This window comes from Colossoma macropomum, unplaced genomic scaffold (assembly GCF_904425465.1).
Source record: "Colossoma macropomum unplaced genomic scaffold, Colossoma_macropomum, whole genome shotgun sequence".
Lineage (NCBI taxonomy): Eukaryota > Metazoa > Chordata > Actinopteri > Characiformes > Serrasalmidae > Colossoma > Colossoma macropomum.
Genome location: NW_023494799.1, coordinates 11,803,329 through 11,825,187, shown reverse-complemented (window position 1 = coordinate 11,825,187; position 21,859 = coordinate 11,803,329). Strand labels below are relative to the sequence as shown.

Below are 21,859 nucleotides of genomic sequence, written 5' to 3'. Positions count from 1 at the left end.
CAAAACACAAGCACTCCGCACACAGCAGCCACAGAGCAGGCAGGCCTGCTGTTTAAGGTGGTCTCTCTGTTCCACAGATAAATCGGGCTGAAGGGGAAGACGTAGGCCTAAAGTAGCCTGTGCAAGATTTTGCTGTACATGGACATCCTGAAAATAGCCTGAACCGAATATAGTAGATTCATAAATTATAAATGAATATGATCTAAAGCAGTTACATTTGTTGTTTTTTACTTTTACTTTTTTCAGTCTCTAAAGTGTCATGTATTAGGATATCTGTAACACTAAGTAAAATATTTTAATACACATAAATATGATATAATATGATTATTGTACTTGGTACAATAATGCTAAGTTTATTATTATGCAGCATTTTAAGCACATTTTAAAAAGTAAAAAGGAGAATTATGAATAATGAATGAGTAGTAAAAATAATGAGTGATAAATATTATAATATATATTATAATACTAAGTACAATGTCATATTTAACCATTTTTATTCATTTTTAATTTTACCTTTATTGATTTTAAATCTATATTATTTAAACTATTTATTTCTGTTGATTTTATTCCTCTTTAAACCTTTACGCGTTTATTTACGCAACTTTATACATTAGATTATTTTTATTTATTGTATTAATTTTCTTTTAGACATTTTAATGCACAAGCTTAAAGTCGATTTAGTAGCCAGTAGTTTAGTAGTAGCTTTTTTTTCTACTATTTAAATACCACAACTTTGCACGCTTGAGTCTGTGTGCAGGAGCCCCGCCCCCGCCCCGCGCGCCGAATTCTCGGCTTGTGATTGGCCGCCCGCGCGGTCACTCAGCAGGCGGGAGACTCGCGGAGAGCGAGAGCGGAGGGGGAGCGGACTCGAGTGGGAAAGAAAACGCTGTCGGTCTCCCTCAGAGTGCGGAGCCGCTGAGAGGAAGGCGGCGCACGAGATAAACTCGCCGTAGCTGACAGGAACGGCGCGGAAACACGCAGCCACGGCCTGAACTTCGTGAGTGATGCGGTGTGCCCCCGTCAGCCCTCCGTCGTGGTTTGGCAGCGAGCCGGAGCCCGCAGGACCGCAGAGGAGGAGGAGGCAACTTTCAAACGACAACTTCTCAGTGAGCTCGCGGAGGAGGATGGTGCACGCGGAGTACTCGCGCTGAGCTGAGCTGAGCTCCCCGTGGACCGTTAAAGAGGACAGAAACGTCTCTTTTTTGCTTTCTCTGTGAGGATATTCTGTACGGAGAGGACGCTGCAGCCACACCGGCTAAACCAACTTAGCCCAGCGCGGCGCTGAGTTTTGTGGACCCGCTCACTTCACTTCACTCACTCAGACATGTGGAGTACGGACGGTGTGGTTCGCGAGTGGGTTTTAGTTTTAGGTCCCCGCACGCATGGCTGAATGGGAGTCCGCTGAGTGGTCAGCTTTAGCCGTGTCTTCTCAAGGCTGAGGAAAGTTTTCGCGAGTGGGCAGCTGAAGAATGGATTTGAAAGACAAACAGCTGTATTCTGGGCTCACAGCGACCGACCCACGAGTCAGTAAGAGATGCGTTTAAGGGACGTTTTCTTTCATGGAATGGATTATAGCGGACACTTACGTGAAGTTGGGAACGCCAGTGAGGTTTGAATGAATGTAAACTGCTCCAAAACACTGTAGCACAGCGCCCTTTACTAGCCTCCCTTCACTTGCTGTACAGACTGAGGGCGAAGAATGTGATGGTTCCAGTTCTAACTGTACACGTTAGCACATATCCTTCATAACCACACGGACAGAACTGTTTATCTCTTTTTAAAGAGCCACTTCAGGAACACGCGCTCACTCAAACGCACAGAAAAGAGAGATTGTGGAGTGACACCGAGGCCAGCTCTCACGTTTGAACACAATGGACAAAAACTGCATTGCCTACCAAATGGAGTTGACACTTCTGATGGTTGCCCTCCTGTTTTGGGTCACAGTTTGGGCGGACGACAGCAAGATCATTTCAGATAGATACGCTGTGTACTGGAACAGCACGAATCCCAGGTAAGCAGGGGGGTTTATGGGCCACTTAGTCTAAAGTTTGTTCCCTGGACATCAAGAATTGTTTTGGCTATTAATCATGCAGTGAATAAGTTCAGTACTGAGCTCAGCTTTGCTGTATGAGCCCAAAATGATTGTAGGGTTATTTGCTGTTATGTATTTATTTTATTTCTTTACTCTTCTATGGTTATGCTTAAAATAGAGTCACTGGCAAATCATGATTCACTTCTACTAAGTTGTTTCAGGCTTGACTTACTTTTCAACAGCTCTGGATCCATTTTGTTCAGGTGAATTTTCAAGATTGAGGTGAAATTTTTTGCTTATGGGCTAATAGGCCTACATAGTATGATTACGGTGCGTACAGTTTACCCTTGCTATGATATGGTTCTCTGACCCATATATTCTGCGGTGCTGTAGGTACATGATCATTTTTAGGCCCCAGCTGTTGCACCCTTGGTGATATATTCCCATTACCTTTCTTGGACTACTTTGCACCCTGTTGCACTCATTTATTGGACATATAGGTGTTCATAATCATGTATTAAAGACTAACAGTGTTGTGATCTTTTCCCATTTTAAGGTGGTTATTTAACCATCCACTATTTCTTTTTTACATGACTCGTATGAACCAGTATTTTTGATTTCTACTTTCATGTCAGCATATGGTTCACATTTTCAGATGAAATGCTAAAGCAGTCCCAACCCCCCTCCCCTCACCACGCTCCGAGTCTTGGGCAAAGTTCCAGTCTGTCATTGGCAGAAGGCAGAGCTTTGTCTGTAGCCTGCAATGCTTCATAGTTTTGAAAGCGTCATCAAACTTATTTCTCACATTTTGGTCCTGCACTGCATGAACTCAGTCTATTTCTGATTGTACTGTTTGGTCCAATACAGTATGTACTGAACATCCAATAGATCAGTAGTTGCATTAAGAGGTAGGAAGCACTGGACACAAGTTTGTGCTGGACTTCGCAATATTCAGAGGTTGTTGCAGTAGCAATATCCAGTAAAGTAGACTCTGTAACCTTGAGGCTGTGCATTTCTTTGTTAGTACAAGTTTTATTATTTATTTTTTAAGTAAAAGGCTATGGCACAAGTGAATAGACCAGTAAAGTGTGACTTTGTATCACGGCCAAAGCTGTGCAAGCCGTTTTGTGGTCCAAGTTTTGTAAAGAGAACAATATGCAGACACCGATGTATAACTTTGTGAATACTTTTGGGTCAAATGCCAAGCTTCTTCAGCAGTTTCATAAATGTTCATAATTCATGGTCAGCATTTAACACCCTACCTTTATGGAAATTTGGCCATAAATTGTACTTTGATAGAACCAAATGATCATTTACTGAGCAAAACACAGGCAAAGCCACAGTAGTTTCACACTCTAAACAGTTTTTCACCTTTGTGATCACTGCTTCTTGTTAAACTTAATGAAAACATAGGGAAGCGTGAGTTATTACCTCAGAGACGGCCATACAACTTACTCTAAATCTATACTTGAGTGTAGTTTTCTCTGCTGAGCTTTCAGGTGAAATCCCATCTAAAGCGGGCGAGGAAGAGTACAGCTGTGTTGTATTTAGCGTAAGTTTCCAGTTCCGAGTGCATTCATTGACACTGCCAGATTTACTTACCAATGAGTAGATCTGTGCTCTGGTTCTTTAATTACAAGTGTATTATGCAGAATTCAGCTTTAGACCAGGACAACTTTTGGACGACTATTTGGTAACAGCTCGTCTCCTGTCCTGATAATGGTTGTTAGACCAGCAATGCTGGCGTGCCCATCGTAAATTCATTTTTTGGTGATTTAAGTCAGCATGATAAAACCCAGTATTACCTTTGAGTGATTTGGGAACATCCTTAAGGAGAATTGGCTGATCACAGCAGCTCTGCGGCTTGCTGAGACTCGTGAGTTTACTAAGGACTAAAGGGTAGAAAACGAGGCCCATTCTTTCTTATATGAGTTACAGCTGCGAGTACATACATGAGGCAAAGTGATACTGTACTTCCGTGCTTCAGCCTGGTTAAACAGTTTCTGAAAAAGTACTGTGCTTTATTTCTAGTGTGGTGATTTTTCTTTTACTTTTATTTACTTACTTTTTAATTCAATTTAATTTTATATATATTTTTTATTAGACCTAATTGTTTCTGAGTACATTTCTGTTTCTGATTCTGCTCTGCAAAGTCTAATAACATATCCTTAATTGTAAATGATTTTAAAAACTTTTTTTTTAATACAAGAACACAAGTATTATACTCTTATTTTTTCCTTACAATGTGTTTCTGGTGAGTTTAAAACACAGTTAGCTCTGTTCTATTATATGGAGCTTCTTTAAATTGCTTTCTTCCAGCATATTTGTAAAATTTTGTTCTATGAGGCTGATATCACCCAGCTACATTAGGCATTATCCAGTGCACCTCAGGTATTTTATATGCGTCATAATTATTTTTTGCATTATTTTAGTTGCAATATCAATGGTTTGAATAGGTGTTTATGGTCTTTTTGTTTTTTAGATTATTCAAGTGATTTTTCTAAATATTTGTCAAGTGTTCAATGAATTGTTAAAATAGAGGACTAAATAACTGAAGAAGAACACAGGATAAAAAAGGTAGGTTTGTAAAAATGCAAGGTCGTGAAATAACTTTTGTTAATTATGGACACTGGTTCAGTTCAACATTTTAGGTCATGGTACCTCAGGTCAAAATTAAAAACCAGTATTTTTGCAGAAATATCGATGTTTGTCATAGTTTATTGCATTTATCAGATTTTATAACAGATTTTTTAACCTAGGCTCACCAGTTCTATTTGGAGTACACTGAAGCGAGGAACTGGGGGTTTGTTGTTGACCTTGACATTGTCGTCTTGATTATCATGATTTTTTTTTGGGAGTCCATCATGGACATCACAGCACTGTAGTTAAACACTTCGAGCCAGTGCATAGTATGGAATTTTTTTGTCTAACAGTTTGACACAGTTAGGGTTGCACAGCCCTCTAGGTGGCGTTACGCTATATTCCGCCTCAACTTACAGTTTTGTCCGCCATTTTCTCAACCTTCTGAGGCTCATGCTTGCCCTTGGAATGGTGTAAGCTGATGTCGAGAAATGGAGTACAGGGTTACATTGGTCTTGACATTGCAGCAGATTCATCTACGTTCCTATAAAAGTTGTGAATTTTGACAGAGCAACACAATTTTCAGCGTAATCATTAGGAAAATATTATAAGATCTGGTGTGCGATGCAAATCAGCAAAATCTTATGCTAGTTTTAAAATAGTGGTGTAAAGAAATGTCCTGAAACGTCCCAATACAGTAACCCCTCTAGACTAAAATATTTCTTACAGTGTAGTATATATAGTTCTTATACATCCCTGTGTCCAGTGTATGTCTGGAAACAGGGATGTTTACACTTCTGTTAGAAGGAGACTTACAATAAGGATAGAGTGCATGTGTAATTCCTTTTTAATATTTTCCTGATGGAAAGAAACTCTCTTCCGAAAGTGGCAAACAGTAATATTTGTTTATCTGGTCAGGGTTGCAGTATTATTTTTTTTATTCAGTTTATTAGTTGGGAAACACTTTAGGGTCATTCTGCCTGTGTGTGCATAAATCAGCTATATCCATGTAACTGCTTGTAATTAATTTATGGCGTCAAGAGGGTGGCAATTTACTGTTTAATTTCTTCTTCATTGTGTGTGAAATCTGCCCCCCCTTGAAATTACACACAAAGCACTAATGAGTGTTCCATCTGTTTGGAACATGACCTCCTATCTTGAAGGTCAGGAAAACAGAGTCAGTTCCCCTTTTTAAGGAGCACTCAGTGAAATAGCATTTTTTAAGTACGCTCGACTTTCTAATCGCCGCCTGTCCCATGACTTATTGCGTCGCTGTCACGAGATCCGAGTTTATCTGGGCGGTTTAATCGAATGACCTGAGCCATTAAATCACTAAAAGTATAATCATTGTTTTTTCCAATGACTCTTCTCCATTAATAAGCAGTTAGCGTGGTATAGGAAAGGCACTTAAACTGACATAGCATGAGACACAGCATATTTGTTAGTTTGAGAATCCGATTAAGCAGGAAAAGTGGTCAGCAGTGTCTACTTGCCAAAGACACTGCATCCTTTGTGATGACCATATGGAGTCACATTGACTGTTCCTTCATTTCTGTGAGATACCAGGCTGTTTCTTTTGGATCACTGTAGGCAATAATGCAGCTGGCCTTAAGGTAAAATAAAGGGGCAGCTTTATGTATTTTACAGTTTAGTTATGATATTTAAATATTATATTTTTTCACTTAATCATATCTGTTGATCGAGTATCTGTGTAAATTGACAGGAAAAACAAAAACAGTACCCACATCGATCATCTCAATATGTCAAAATCGGCTTCATAAAAAATAAAAATAAAATATGAAGCTCAAAGTTCAGAGTTTAGATTGTATTATCGGTGACTGTAAAAGCAAAAGCTGCATCGCTTGTGTTTTATGCAGGTTCATTAACGAACTTTGAGCAAATGTATGTAAATTGGATCACCGATTCAGTCCTTTTTCTCTGGATAAAAAATGGAAAAAGAACAGAAAAAGTGCTATCCAATAGCGAATTTTCTGTTAAGCGTGCCCCAACGTTACATTAAAAGCCTTGCTAACATCTCATTAAAGATTAAAAGTTGGTGCGTGATTTCCACAAAAGCAATTGCTATGAAAGAGGAATTTGCTAATCAGTAATCTAGGTTCAAAGCTTCATTAAATAAAATGACCCAGAGTGAGCATGAGCCCAGAGCTGGTTTCATATGGCAGGACACACCATTTCATTTCCAATGTTAATCAAGGTTATGCTAATACAGGATGGAATAAATGGTTCACAGTCTTCTCTCTCTGTCTGTGTGTCTGTCTGTCTGTCTGTCTGTCTTTCTCTCTCTCTCTCTCTCTCTCTCTCTCTCTCTCTCTCTCTCTCTCTCTCTCCCTGTCCGATGACTGAACAGTCACAAACGATTGCGAATCTCAGGTTTTTTGTGTTTCTGCTGTAATATTATCTGTTGGCCTATTATCGGGCCCGTATCCTGCGCCCCTCTCCTGCGACAGAAAGACGTGGTATGCAAGGTCGTTCAACTAGAACGTGCTCGGCTTCCAAAGCAACCAAAAAAACTACAAAATTTATTGGTGGGGAAAAGCTGAGTAGTGATTAAAAATTTACTGAATGGTATTTATTTACAATGCATCTAAATTCTGAGAACTGAACACTGAAGTGTGATTTGACTTGAGTAATTTCAGGTGGGCTATTTTTAAAAGTTGGTATAGTCACTGTGAGTATTTTCCATTAAATAATAAATAAGGGGTTAGAGTGTACTTTCATCGTGTGCCTGATTCTGTTATTTTTTTGAAGCCGTTAATCTCTTTTGCTTTTTACATTTTTTTACATATTCATGTCATTTCTTTATTCCTCATATATCCCACACAGAAAATACTGTCCCGAAAAGGAATTCTATCATTGTGTCTGATATTTTAGACATTGCATGTGATATTTAATGCTATAATTATAGTATAAGAAATATAGCATAAGAAAATAGTGTTGAATGCCCCCCCCACCATTTTGAACCCTACACCCACTGTTCACATGGCCTAGCAAAGTCTCTTAATACAGTCACCATTAAGTTAAATGGAACTGCTTTTTTTTACTATTTATCTTAAATTGTAACCTGAACGCGATGTGCATTTTGCGTTACCGTGAATAAACACAATAAATTTTCAGGAGGTTCGCTAATGAAGTAAAGCTTCTGGACAATTTATGATTCCTGCCTTTTTATTGTTGATTAATTTAAATAGAGCAACTTATTTTTAACCTTAAATTGTAACCTTAACGTGGTGCATGTTTTGCTTTAGCATCAATCGTCAAAATATACTTTCAAAATATTAGCTGATAAAACAAGGCTTTTGGCTAATGTGTAATTTCTTTATGGCTACCCCTCTTTTTTGCGTTTCACACTAAATACCCATTAGTAAGACATATTTGTGGTGTTTATTTTGTTCTGTTTTTATACCTAGCAACAGCCCCTATCACTACATCATCATGCCTTCTGCACTTCTCATAAATTTTAATGCATGACCCACATTCATTTTGCACATTGGCAATCACGTGCACCAAGAGGACTCCAAACTTGGTTTGAGCGAGGTGCTCAGAGAACACTGACACCAAGAAGAGCAAAAAGAAGGATGAGCTTAGATCTATGAACTAACTATGTACAAACCTGTTTCAGGCTCAGCTTTGCACATGTAGGTCTTATTTTGCATTTTATTGGGATGTTGCAGAGTTCCCAGCTTATTTAGCCCTGGACATTCTCCCTTGTATTCCTATTTATGCTCAGGCTTCCAAGGAGCCTCACAGGGTTGAGCCTTTTCTCAATGCCTGCCTATTCAGTGTGCAGTATTTATGGTGGAAAAAGTGGCACAGAGCCCTCTCTTAGCTGCATTATGTGTTTTAAGTGAAGTGAGAGTCAGTCTTAAAAGGATCCAAACTGCCATTTGTCCTCTTGGGATCATCGTGAATTGTGGAAACCAGCATTTTAAAGCATGGTTTCATACATATAAACCTTATTTTTGGCCTGTGAGAGACTTGCATATGAGATCCAAACACTAGAACAATGCATTTTGTTTCTGTACAGATATCTATCAGTATTGTACTGTTGACACATGAAAACACGAAACTTGTTTTGTGGACGAGTGTGTGGCCGACTGGAATTTTTGTTTTTTAGAGGTTTTCCACGTACTCTAATAAATAAACTGGGCTGTAAATTTTATTCAGTTTGAAAAGCTGTTGTATTGCAGCCAGTAGTGTTTCACTCGTTTCCCTGCAACTGAAGCCTAAATGGATGTATTTATTTGTTTGGAACTTGAACACATTGTTGATACTGTTTTAAAAACTGAGAACATTAAAAACTGCATTCATAATCTATTATACAATAGAAGAAGCATACTTTTGTCATGTATCTGAAAGAAAGGTAATGCGAGTATAGAGGCCTATATATGCTGCTGTATAAAAATAAAGCTAATATAGACTTTTGCAAAAAATATTCATCTGTTTCGCTGTAGCTAGCACATTAGATAGCACACTAACACAATTTCTAGCCATATTAGCTCACCAGCTAAAAGCCATTAAGAAAAGTACAATGATCTCACTGTTGTTAATCTGTTTTAATGAAGAATGGCAAACGGCTTTCTCATAGTGTGTAGAAATGACCTGATTTGTGACCCCAAATTTGTTTTGTTTAAATTTACAAGTCTGGCCTGCAAGACGTTTTGCTTAATGATGTCACTTAAAATCTCATGTTTGAATTCAGTACTAGTAATTACTTGGGAATGGGATTGATTATTACTGTGCAGATTATTTTTAGTAGCTACTGGTTGTTGTGGCTACTGGTTGTGCCTTTACATAATTTCCATAGGTTAATATTTGTGTATTTCAAATTGGATGCCAAATAAGCCAGATTCTTTAAGAAAGCACAGTTTATATATTCAGATGATATATAGTAATGTGAAATAGGAAGTTTAGTGATTTAAAATGATTTTTATTTTTTTATTGTTCTCTCTGCTAAAAAGGGCTCACAAGTAGTTACAGAATTTGAACTGCCCTGAAACAAGAAATAATCATTGTACCTGTTGTTAAAAATATTCCTAATTTGAAACTTTTGTCAGAACAATAGCAAGTCAGGCTTATTTTTTTATAATATTTATAACATTATATAACTGTGTTGCTTTGAAATAACACTTCAGCAATTAATATATGTAATCATACCGCTGTAAGAATTTTAAATACCTGCTTAAATTTCTCGGACAGACTGTACACGCTCTGTAAATAGTTTTCTGTCTAGTTATGATTTACAGATTTCAGTTGAACGAGCTTTCTTCGCATTGCGGATTTAATGGAGTATTTTTGTTTCACAAACTTGCACAGAGTAACCTCTGTGTTTCTAATTCCCTCTGTTTTTGTCTCAGTGTTGACCGACTAAAGCCATTGAGCACATGGTTCTGTCTTCAAGTGAGAGGGCAGGCAGTCGCCATACCACAGAGCGCAGCGAGCTTTGACCTTCAAATAACTTGAGATTTGGGAAGAGGGAAGAATTGAAAAGGGGAGGAAAAAAGGAAAGCCTGTGAAAAGTGTAGCATTGCAGCCCAAGTCATCTGGGAGTTTTCTCTCCTGAATTGCAGACATGTCAAACCTGTCATTCTCTCAAAGACAGAGGAAGGGCTTTTATCTGGGGGTTTGATGGCAGATGGGGGGGCTCTGGGGTTAGGAACAGTCTGAACAGAAGTGGCCAACCCGTACTCTAAATACCTACTGTAAATTCAGTCGTGGACTTACTGGGACAGTTTTGATATACAGAAGTGCTGGATCGCCACAGCACTGCAAAGTCCATGCGGTTCTGAGTTAGACAAATTCAGCTTTTCTCTGGTGGTTTCAAACATAAACATGACTGTGTATTGCTTAGAGTTGCACTTCTCAGCATATTGCAGGCATTCCCGCTGAATTTAGCACTGGTTCTTAGTAGCCGTGGTACGTTGGCCTATTTTTCAGTGTGAAGTGTGTGTCTGATATACTTAAAAAAAAAGTTGGTGTTGATATTTCTGGCTGTTTAATTATGGATTGGATGTCCAATATTTACTTATTAGATGAAGTGTTTATATTTTAAAAACAAAATTCCACTGAAGTTTTAAGTTGTAGTTTGACAGTAGTGTGAATAGTGGGTCAGTACATTGGTTTCGTTAATGTAGTATGATTTGTTCAACGAACAGGTATCAAAACGTCACTATTGTCAATTTTGACGTCATTGACTAGACTGCAACATACTTAATATGCCTTTTCTTTACGCCTTTTATTCAAAAGTCTTTGCTTTGTTACATTTTTTCCTGTCCAGATTTTGTTGATCTTAACATACTACATGTGGAAAATGCATATGCCTGTGTTTTGTGAGAGAAAAACATGTGAAAATTGATTTTATTGGAGCATATTGTCCGTGCCCAGCCATGTTTGGCTTGCTAGTCCCTGTTTTTGGCCAGGTGGCTGGGGAAACAGTACTCTATAAAATTTATGAGAATATAAGTCAGATTTAAGGACTTCCTATGTGGGCCAAATGTCTCACACTTGAAATATACGGTCTTCTCCACATATGAGCCATTGGCTCACACCAATAGGAGACTAGCACTGTAAAACGAATGTTTAATGATAAAGTTGGTGTTTGAAGTTTAAAGATTTACTGTAATGGCTAACATGGCACCCTGATTTTGTGCTCTATAAAGCAGAACTGCTACAAAGAAAGATACAAAAGATTTTCAGCAGCTCGAATGTTGTTCTCTGTCAAAAGGCTTTTGGGACAAGGAAGTAGCCTGAAAGAAAATGTGACAGCACTACCACCAGGCTGTGATGCGGGAGAGTTTGGGCCATTTTAGAACTTACACTCAGAGACAAAACGCTGTGTTCTCTTTGATTCCTTGATTGGAACTGGAATCTACTCTAATGCCGCAAGCACAAAGGCCATCAGGCCACAGCTTGAAACAAGTGACATTGTAGAGTTCATCTGCCATCAAAGTTCAGAGAGTGAGAGTGAAAGTACACACGAGAGAGGTTGATGAAGAGAAGAGAAATTTTAGATGATAGCGTTTTTTTGTTCAAGTGATTTTCTTCTCAGTTTAGTTGCGCATATAGTACTATGCACCTGGCAGGCCAGAGAGTACTCTTCATTTTTATTTAATTTCCAGTCAAAATGTACAACTTGATAATTTTTCTGGTGATATTTCTGTTTAGATATGAAATAATCCACTTGCACAAGAAAAGTCAAAGTCAAAGTAAACTGATGAAAAAACAGGATCCTCCGAAACTTAAGTTAAAAAAGTGATTATGGGGAAAATGGGACTGCCATGCAAGACATGGGCCACCAAAACTGTCACCATGATAAACAGTACTTAAAGAGGAGAGAAATGCGAGATAATCAAGCTCATTCAGCTCTGAAAAAAAAACCCAAAAAGTTTTTTTGTCCATTCTTCCATTGTGAGAAGACAGCTCAAGGCTATGGGTCTGAAAGGGTGTTAATGAGAAATGTAAATAGACCAGAAAGAAGAAAATGTACCAATCAAAGACGCTGCTGGTGTTCTCAGAGCAGTGGGCCCAAGAGTCCAGACCTCAGTATCATTGAATGTGTTTGGAATTAGTGGAATCGTTAGAAGCAAAAATGCAACCAACTTCTAAGACTGAACTTTGGAGATGTGGAAAAACAACCCTGCAGATTTCTTTAAAAAACTGAAATTGAGTCTCCTGAAAAGAACGGAAGCTGTAATAATGGTAAAGAGTGGACACAATCTATACTGACAAATTTAATGTTTTGTTTAGTTGTTGGGGCTTCTGTGTAATTTCCTGTTAAGTGTGTTTTTGACTTTTTCCTAAAAGAAATGAAATAAATGAACAGTTGTCTCTACTTTTGCACAGTACTGTAGTTTTTGGTTACCATGCAGATGTCAGTTCTTCAATTCCATGAGGTGAGAAAGCCTTTCACATTTACTGTTCTGCTGCTGAACCTTATTCTCATTGGTGGGTCACACCATTATAAATCCAAACAAATTGTGCCTGACATGACAAGAGCTTGGTATTCAACCATGAGTTTACCGATGTGTGTTAAATGAAACAAATTAACTCACAAGTCTCAGTGAGATCTGAGAGTGAGGAGCAGTAATTAAGCTGTGCACCTGTCTCTTTGCTGTTATGCGGACCTGTAACCTCAAATTTTGACTGGAAGTGATATTTTAACACATCTTCAAGCTTTATTATGAGAGATTTCTAAAGATGAAAGCTGTACCAGGAGTAAATAGTGAACTACTTTTGACAAAATCAGTAAACCTGCCATACTGATAATTACCAACCGCCTGTTCTAGTTTATCTTTGTCTTTACTTTAGGGTGAGTAAACATCTTTTGATTTGAGAATTTAACCATTTTCACTCTCCAAATTAGGCTAATACATTCATAGGTCTAAGCTGTTACATTCATAGCGTGTCTCATTGGAAACTCCTGAATAAAGCCACCTTTTGTTTGAGACATTGGTTGTGGTTAGCAGACATTGTGCTGTGCTGTTATAGCTGTGTTGTGAAGTTATGTGATATACTGTAAATGAAATTCACTGATAAAACAAACAGCATTTGTTGTTGCTTACAATTAAATACTGCTACAGGCAAATGCATTGCCAGCTCAGTAATACAACACTGCAGCGCACAGCTGTGCTCCAATCAGAATTTGCAGTCACATACAGCGTCCACAGAAAAAAACTAAAACTGGCAATGACAGTGGCAGAGGTGCTTAAACCATTTTTATGTAACAGTGCATTGTTTCCATAAGGTTTTTGTCAGGTTGGGTCATAGACTTTTCGACACTGTTATATCGTGTGTATAAGGTTTCACGAAACGCATGCATGGCTGATCATCTCACAGAATTATTATTAAAAATATTGTACATACACTGTAGATGTAAATACACATTTTCCATTCTCTGTACATTTGTTTTCAAGAAGTGCAGTTGTGAGATTAGGATTTTATTAACAGTCAGGTAATATATATCAGAAGAATTAATGCCTGACTGAATGCTTTACATTTCATACTGGGCCAAAGAATAATTTGTAGAATAATATTTCTATAGAAATGTATAAGAACATTATTAATAGTTCCTTAAACCAACACTAAATACCGTTTGGACTGTGAAGTCTCTTGCCCAGTCTAAATCTCCAGTCTTCTCTGGACTGATCTTCTCTGGAATTACAGAGAAAGGCCGTAGGGTTGTTTAATTTTGCCATTCATCTAGACTGTAAGAGGGATAATGCAGACTCTCTGCGAACTTCCAGAGAGGCCACATGGGATGCTGGCTTCAGGAAGACTTTACTTGTGGAGCAAAATTCATAGCAAAACGCACATGATGAAAAGCGAAAAGAGTTCCAAGAACAAAAGAAATAAAAATGTAATATTTTAGATAAACAAACAAACAAAGGATGTTAATTAAAAAAAATTCAATTCACTGTGCAAACATGCATATTTTGATATCAGTATTAACCATGGAAGTCGCTCAAGCCTAAGTGCTCTCTCATTAGGCCTTTTTCACGCTCATTGGTTTCACTCGTCAGTACAACCAAGGTACGAAATACAGGGGGTCCTGGGGGGTCCGGAAGGTTCCTGTAAATAAACATATTATGACGTCACACTATGCCATTAGGGAAACATCGACACTCAAATACAAATTTAGGGAAAGGTCATTGTTAACCTGCTTCAGCCACAATCAGGGATCTTCTGTCTTTGGTATTCTTAACTTATTAGTGATGCAGCACTGGTCTCAGGGTGGCGCTGTAGCAAATTAGTTCACCTAGGTGGTCCTTCATAACATATCACCTGTAACTATGCCCTGAATGCCTCTGAAAAACTTAACAGTATTCCATAGCATATTTGTAAATCTGAGAACTTGCCTAGTTTCCCAAGGGTTTGGTTGAACAAAGGAATTGTTACTCATTTCTCAAGCCGAAGACGTAAAAAGGAGATGTGTACGATCTCAATTAATGTGTGGAAGACCACATTACCAAATTAGAAAGGAGCATTTTCATAAGAAGAATCGTTAGACCAAACAGCACCACTATGGCAAGTGAGTTAGCAGCCCATCAATACTGGAGAAGCCAGCAAACATGGAACTCTCTGAATACCAGGGGCTATTTCGCACACTGAATACAACGGCAAAGAAGCTTGAGTTTCATGTCTATTGTTACCCCTGATTCAGAAATACAACAACATATTTCAATAAAACAAACCCAAACTAATATTTCAGTTTGTAGAAAAACTTTGTTTCGGCTCAAGACATTCTGTGGTTAATCCAGCTTTACCTAGATGCTACTTTTCCAGCGCAAACCTGCCACACACCATATATTGCTCGGTTACATCGACAACCAAATCTGCACCAGAAGTGAGATCTGAGTTTAGTGCGTCTTCGCATCTGAAAAATATATTAATAATTTTATTTTGGCCAAAAATTTGCATGTAGTGCATTTAAAAACTAAAAGGTATGATGCAAGCGAAAATCATTTCTTACAGATACCACAGGAGAACACTAGACCGCACAGGTACTGCATGACACCACAATATAGTTAGGCCTACTGTTTTTATGCCTAGTCACTAACGATTCTTGCTGAACATATCTTAAGGAAAATGTGAAGCCTCCAGCAGAAGCATCCTTTCTGCCCAGGCTGTTTACTTACACCTCTTGGGCTGGAGGACTAACTGTGATATTTCACCGGGAGATTTGGCGTGGGGTAATCCAGGTAAATGTGTGAATGGCACCACTGCTCCTGCTCCCTCCGTGATGATAAACTGCAGTCTCACCTCTGGGCGCTGGTGGAGCCAGCTGAACATCAGGATATGGGGAGATTACAGAGCCTGTGTAGTGAGTTTAAACAGGATTAGCCATTCCAGCTCAGGTGCTGCACTAATAGGATTAGGGACTCCCTTTTCTTGTTCATCCTGCTGTTAAGCCGAATTACGGGCCCAAAACAAAGGTATGTTTTGGGTCCGTGCAAGGACGTTGGGAAAGTGCCAAGCACTTAACTGGCATCCTCGCTTTTTTTCGATGGCATCCTTGATGAGGTACTGGACATTGATGCTGTCTACCGCTTTACCTGGGGTATTGAGTTGTATAAAAAATATGATTGATTGAAAAAAATGATCTATTTTTAAATTTTTATTTATTGCATGCCACACATGACCACATTCGGCTTGGGTCATCCACTCGCTTGTAGTTGGAAAGAGGTTTATATCACACCCACAATCTCTATCTACTCACGCAATTTCCGAATGCTGTTGTTTGGTTTTATTTGATATGTAAATAATGTGGTCTAACGATGTCGAAAATTCTGAGATTTTTTATTCATTTTGTTACAAACTACATTTTCAAACAAGAAAACACAAAACTAGAGTATAAGTATCGCCATCAGTTGTGGTTTATCGTTACTCTGATTAAACAAATCAATAAAAAGCTCTTACCATATATCCTAACTGCACTCTGAGTGAGCTCACAAACTCACTCAAAAAAAAAACAACATGGTGCTTCCAATGCGAAAGGAAGCACTGTGCCTATTTTATATAGAAATAGAAAATACAGAAGCACATGGAAAGCTCCAGTTCTACAACGCTGAAATCGATAAAATGATTTTATTGTTGGCAATGAGTACACAGCGTACGCAGCACAATTCCTCTGGTGACGTTCATTTTTTAGGGCCTGTCAGCGTTGTGTGGCTAAATTGCCAAGTAATTCTGTCTTAATTTGTGAATTGTGTCTGGAACAGCACTGTCAAGGCAAAAATGCAGAGCGCATATCCAGCCTGATATGTTTCCAGGTTTGTTCTCACATTGTGTACTTCAGGCACTTGATGTCATGCATTACAGAATCTTTCAGAATCAACCTTTAAACATCTAACCCACATCACAGTCCTTCTCGCTTGTGAAGGACCATTTCTAAAAAAATTGAGTCTGTGTATGTATGAGTAGTGATGTGTAGACTTGGATGTCAGCAGGTCTCCATGTAATGACTGTAATATATGAACACAAAACAAACAACTGTGTTCTTACTCCACATTTTACTTGCTAACTCTGCACATTTTACTTTCTAGGTGAAAGGGGTCAATGACTAGTTGGAGCACTGTGGTCTTTTGAGGGGCTAAAGAGAAAACCCCAGGGGAATATGCCTTTAATCCCAGGATTTTGCCTTAAAAGCCCAGGCTCTTCTAGAAGGCTTTGAGGTTGCTTGGAGAAGCCCTCTCTAATGGAGTGGAGAGAGATGATCGGGATAAGGAGGGGTTGCATGTTTCGTCTCAGAGAAATATAAACAAGGCCAAAATCAATCAATTACTCTGCATGTGCTACAACAGAGTTAACTTCATCAGCCCCCAGAAACAAACCAGTAATGTCAAGTTGGAATGTCATGACACAATTCCGTGGATCAGAATGGGAGCTGATCCGAGCATATTTAAGTGGATCAGGTATCAGCTATTTTAAGCCTAGTGCAGATCCTTTGCATCTTTTTCGCACTGTATTTGTGGCGCTTTTCTAGAGGTGCCATAAATATACATTATTCCCAACCTGCGGCAGTGAAGACAGTTTTTAGAAATTGATTAAAAGTGTGGAAATATTTTAAAGACAAATATGAAGACTTGTGATATTTGTACTGCCAGTGTTTGACTGTGTGGAAGGCTTGTGACAACTCACTCAAGTCATAATTGGTTGAAAATGTTTCGCATGGAAAATTCTGCTTTACAGCCGGCCTTACAGCTTCTGGTGTTGTCAGTATCGGCACATTCAAAACTAGAGAACATGCTAGAACCTTTTTGAAAAGGGTTCTGTATAGCACCAAAAAGGGCTCTGTTATTGTTGTGACACGAGCTGGGAAGAATAGCAGAAGCCTTTTTGGGGCTTTAATCATGCAAAGGGTTCCTTGAGAGTTCATGGTTCTATATAGAACCATTTTCTTTAGTAAAGAACCCTAGATTGGCCATCTTTTTTAAGGGAAAGGAACGGGCTACTGCACATGTATTAGAGCCCATGTGTCAAACACAAGGCCCGTGGGCCAAATCAGGCCCGGTCAATTTTATTTGGCCCACAAAATTATTTCAATTTTCTATTAATATTAGAAGATTTCACCAGGCCCTGCACTACAGTTCCCAGCAGGCACTGCAATGTAACGTGTGCTCCCACCCCCCTCCCCAACAGCGATCTATGGGACATCCATCCATCCATCCATCCATCATCTAAACCGCTTATCCTTCTGGGTCGCGGTGGGGTGCTGGAGCCTATCCCAGCTATCATTGGGCGGAAGGCAGGATACACCCTAGACAGGTCGCCAGTCCATCGCAGGGACCCAGTCCATTGCAGGGCCCAGTCCATCGCAGGGCCCAGTCCATTGCAGGGCACAGTGCCACAAAAAGAAAAAAACATATCCGGTATTCTAGTTCAAGCGAATTGGCAGTTTTAAAAAACCTGCTGTACACTGGGGACATTTCAAGAGGTTTATTTAAAATTATTTTTCAACCGTTGAAGTATTCAGTGCCTATTTTTTTACTGTTGTAGTTTTGGCATATTTTGAATAAACCATGGCCAGTTGTGGTCATGGCAAAATGTTAAGTAAAAAAAAATAAAAACACAGCCCACGGATTTGTTGAGATTTTTTAGTATGGCCCTTTTAGTGGTTTGGAGTTTGCAGGAGTTTGACAACCCTGTATTAGAGCAATACGAAATTGCAGTCTATTCAGAACACTATAAAGTATTTTAAGAGTGAAAAAGAAAAAAAAAAACAAAAGATAGATGAAAGATGTAGAATTGATTTTCCTGTATTAATTGACTGGCAGTCGGGTAGAAGGTCAGTCAGATTGAATCTTGAGCTGATATCGATGTTAACATGTAATGGTAATTTAAAAAAAAGGCCAAAATCAAAACATAAAATATCACTTTATGCAAACGGCATTAATCGGCAGCCCAGAGCATGTTACCAAAATTGTGTGGGTGGATTGTCTGTAAAAACAAAAACACTGAGTCGGATGAGAATTAGTCGAAACTCAAAATCAAAGTGCTCAGACCCGATCAGGGGCGAGTAAACTGGAGTGGGACATCCCTAATGTCAAGTAGTGATATGTTAAAATCATGATTCAAAATCTCACACGACATGCATTATTTTCCTTGCTTGAATCCACTGCTTGTAGTATTCACTTTCCCACATATTTACATTAAACGTTCCTTTTTTTGACTGTTGTTTCTGAGTTGACAACCACCCCTGCAGATTGGTCAAATGCGGTGCAGTTGATCACACTTCTAGTAGTCAACTCTGGTTGTTATAGATGCATGGGCACACAGCTAAGCTTACTGATGTAAATAACAGGAGTAGGCTTTATTTGTCACTGTTAATTCCTCTTGTGAAATTGTTACTATGGGTGTTGCTCTCCATGCATTACAGGCGTTTGTGTGAATATAGGGTCTTTGCCTTGGAAGTTTTCACACTCCACTGTTTTGGTTGTGTATCCCCCCCTTTAAACCTGTGACCTTAAACCTGTGTTTGTCATTTGTTCTATTTCTGTGTGTCCCCTGGCTATGTGTTCTTTCTTCACCTCTGTTTCGGAGAGAAATAGTCCAGAAATAGTCCAGTCACACACAGTCTCTATTAGCATGGCATTTGTGAGTCCCATCCAGCATCCACAATTGTTCATAAAGTGAACCGCATGGCACGCTATTACAGGCATCCCTGGAAAATAGTCTCTCTGTCTTGTATGTCGTTTAATAGTCATACAGCTCTTTTTCCAAAAGCTTTTGGCAGCGGTCAAGGTAACTACTCGCTCACCAGGTGTCCAAGCACTTAGTGCTTTTGAAAAGCCACTGTCTGGTGCCTCAGCATTTACTCAGGCCAGGGAAGAATTTCATGGGTCATTATCATCGTTCATAACCACACCTCAAGCGAAGGACTTTTCAAGATGTGTTCTTTATGGCTTCTCTGTGACAGACCATCTCAAGCAAGAGCAGTCTGGGGCCCACACCCATCACTGGGCATAAGAGGTGTTTTTGAGCATAACCTCCCTGCATGGAGATAGACTGGAAGACAGCCATGCTGAAACAGAAGACTATTAAAATGGAAAGATGTGGTGAGTGGCCTGAAAAAGTAAAGGGGCTGAAATAGTATGACTAGTCACTATGGGCTCATGTTAAGAATAGCAAGCTTGCAGGAGAATATCATGTGGTTATCAACGTCTTCGTGACCCCTACGTGATCTTGGACGTCTCTGCAGGACTCAACCACAGACCTAAGGGTGGTGCTCAGGGTGTGGACTTTTCTTACACTCACCAAAGAGCATCAGGATCATACTGACCCAACGTACAGTTAAAAGTCGGCAGTGGCCAGGGCTGTTGTAATCTGTCTGTGGAACGGGCAGTTGGGGAATCCTCGGAAGCACCAGTCCGCTGAACCCATTGTTACAAAGCTCACTCCATACATAGGGATTAAACTGGCCGAGAGAGACTCCGCTGGAAGAGTCTTTTCTGCCACATTAGCTTCAACAAAAAGGATTTCTGTGGTCCAGGAACAGCATCCCCCACCTCCCCGCCTGCTTCTCCATCCTTGTCGGAGTTCAGTAGTTGCAATTAACTGCAGTTCCCATAGAAAGTGCATTTGTTGGTCTGGTCAGTACGAGGATACCTCGGGCCCATGCCTACACCCTTCACAGTTGTAATTAAAACGAGACAACTCTCGGGTATGGAGAGACCAAGGGGGGCTAAAGAGGCTTTGTTCAAGTTCTTTTTCAAGGAAACCAAGACTTGTTAGTTGAACCAGTCTGCATGGCTGATCAGCTTGAACAGACTTGAGGGTATGGATGGTCTTTGTGTTTAGATGTGGGCTGGGTGGAGCGGTGGGTAACCAATAAAGTTCAGTGAGCACTCAGATCACTTCAAAAGCCTAGTCTATCAGACTTGCCTTTATCTAATGTGGCAGTTGAAGAAGAATAGACTCTCAGTCTATTATATGGATTATGTGTCAAAGGAGCACAGTTTGCCTTGAAACGTAGATGCAGGTAGCATTCAGCTGCAAAGATATATTAGCTTACGGACAAAACACAACTTGGAGAAAGCCATGGACTTAAGACAGGGACATATTTCTTTGATCCCTATATCTGAAGTATCCGTCCCTTAAAATTTGCATTGAGTTGGAATGAGATGCGGGATACAAGTACTAAAACAGAACACAGCCATAAATCATTTTTGTTGGTTGCTGTGCCACATGTTACTCTCTTAGCTGCTTTAAGAATTCATTCCCAGCTTTGTCTATGGTCAGTTTCACATTGTAGGACATTGTTAAGCAGCGCAAGCCCCTCCAGTGCCAGGGTGGGTCGTGCTGGCACAGAGTGCTGGGCTTGTTAATGCTGCCCTTAATCTCTGCCTCTCAGGGGGGCATCGTGCCCGCTCTCTCCTGTCGTTTGGTGGAAGTGCTTTCCCAGCACTCGGCTAAGCACCACTCAGTCTGCTTAGACAGGAAAGATGGAGAGCATTAGAATGGCATCAGGCCCTCACCTTGGCTTAAATCAGTGTCCCGGCTTGAGTTGGAGCACAGTTATAAAACACCCGTGTCAGTGTTGGGGTTACTCATTCACAAAAAAGTTTTGTGTGATTAGTAAGGATGCACAATAATATCAGATCTGTATTGGCAGATATTTGTTCTTTAAAAATTTGGCATCAGACAGATATTTAGATTTGACAGATATTTTAAACTAGAGGTGGGCTATATGGCAAAATTATAATACCACAAGATTTCAAGAAGTTTACACGATACTCAATATGTTGTGATATTTCATTTTTTTGAAGTTTTATAAGTTGAAACAGATACATAACAAGCAGAAGTGTCACATATAAACAATATCATCAAAAACTATGAGTACAAATTATATTTATTTAACATTTCACTTACTGTATTGTACAAAATCCAATGAAACAGTACTAATTATGCTCTTTTTTTATAAAACATGCAGTTGTTCAGTGTTCTTTAAGTACCGGCGATATCCGCATTATACTCAAAAGCATACTGTGACATATTGTGACATAATTTATCATGATTACAATAAATAATGTGTTATTGCCCAGCTCATTTCAGGCCGATACTTGATAACATACTTTTGCACACTAGAAGAGCAGGAAACTGAGGTAACCCTGGGCTACTTTGATAAAATATCTACATTTTATTCATTTTTTGCATTTGTAACCCAATACAAAGCTATGTTACATTTCTCTGAAATGCTAGTCCCAGTGGATCTAGTCCTGATTTCTACATTAT

At 39.3% G+C, this 21,859-nt stretch overlaps 1 protein-coding gene across 1 annotated transcript in view; it reads left to right on the top strand.

The window, feature by feature from the left end:
- Positions 1 to 874: 874 nt before the first annotated feature.
- LOC118819370 (ephrin-A2-like) overlaps positions 875 to 21,859 on the top strand; it is a 124,113-nt gene continuing 103,128 nt past the window's right edge. Inside the window, exon 1 of the mRNA XM_036587123.1 lies at positions 875 to 2,011. Within this exon, the coding sequence (XP_036443016.1) occupies positions 1,872 to 2,011 (140 nt within the window). The 5' untranslated portion in view covers positions 875 to 1,871. The remainder of the gene's footprint in view (positions 2,012 to 21,859) is intronic.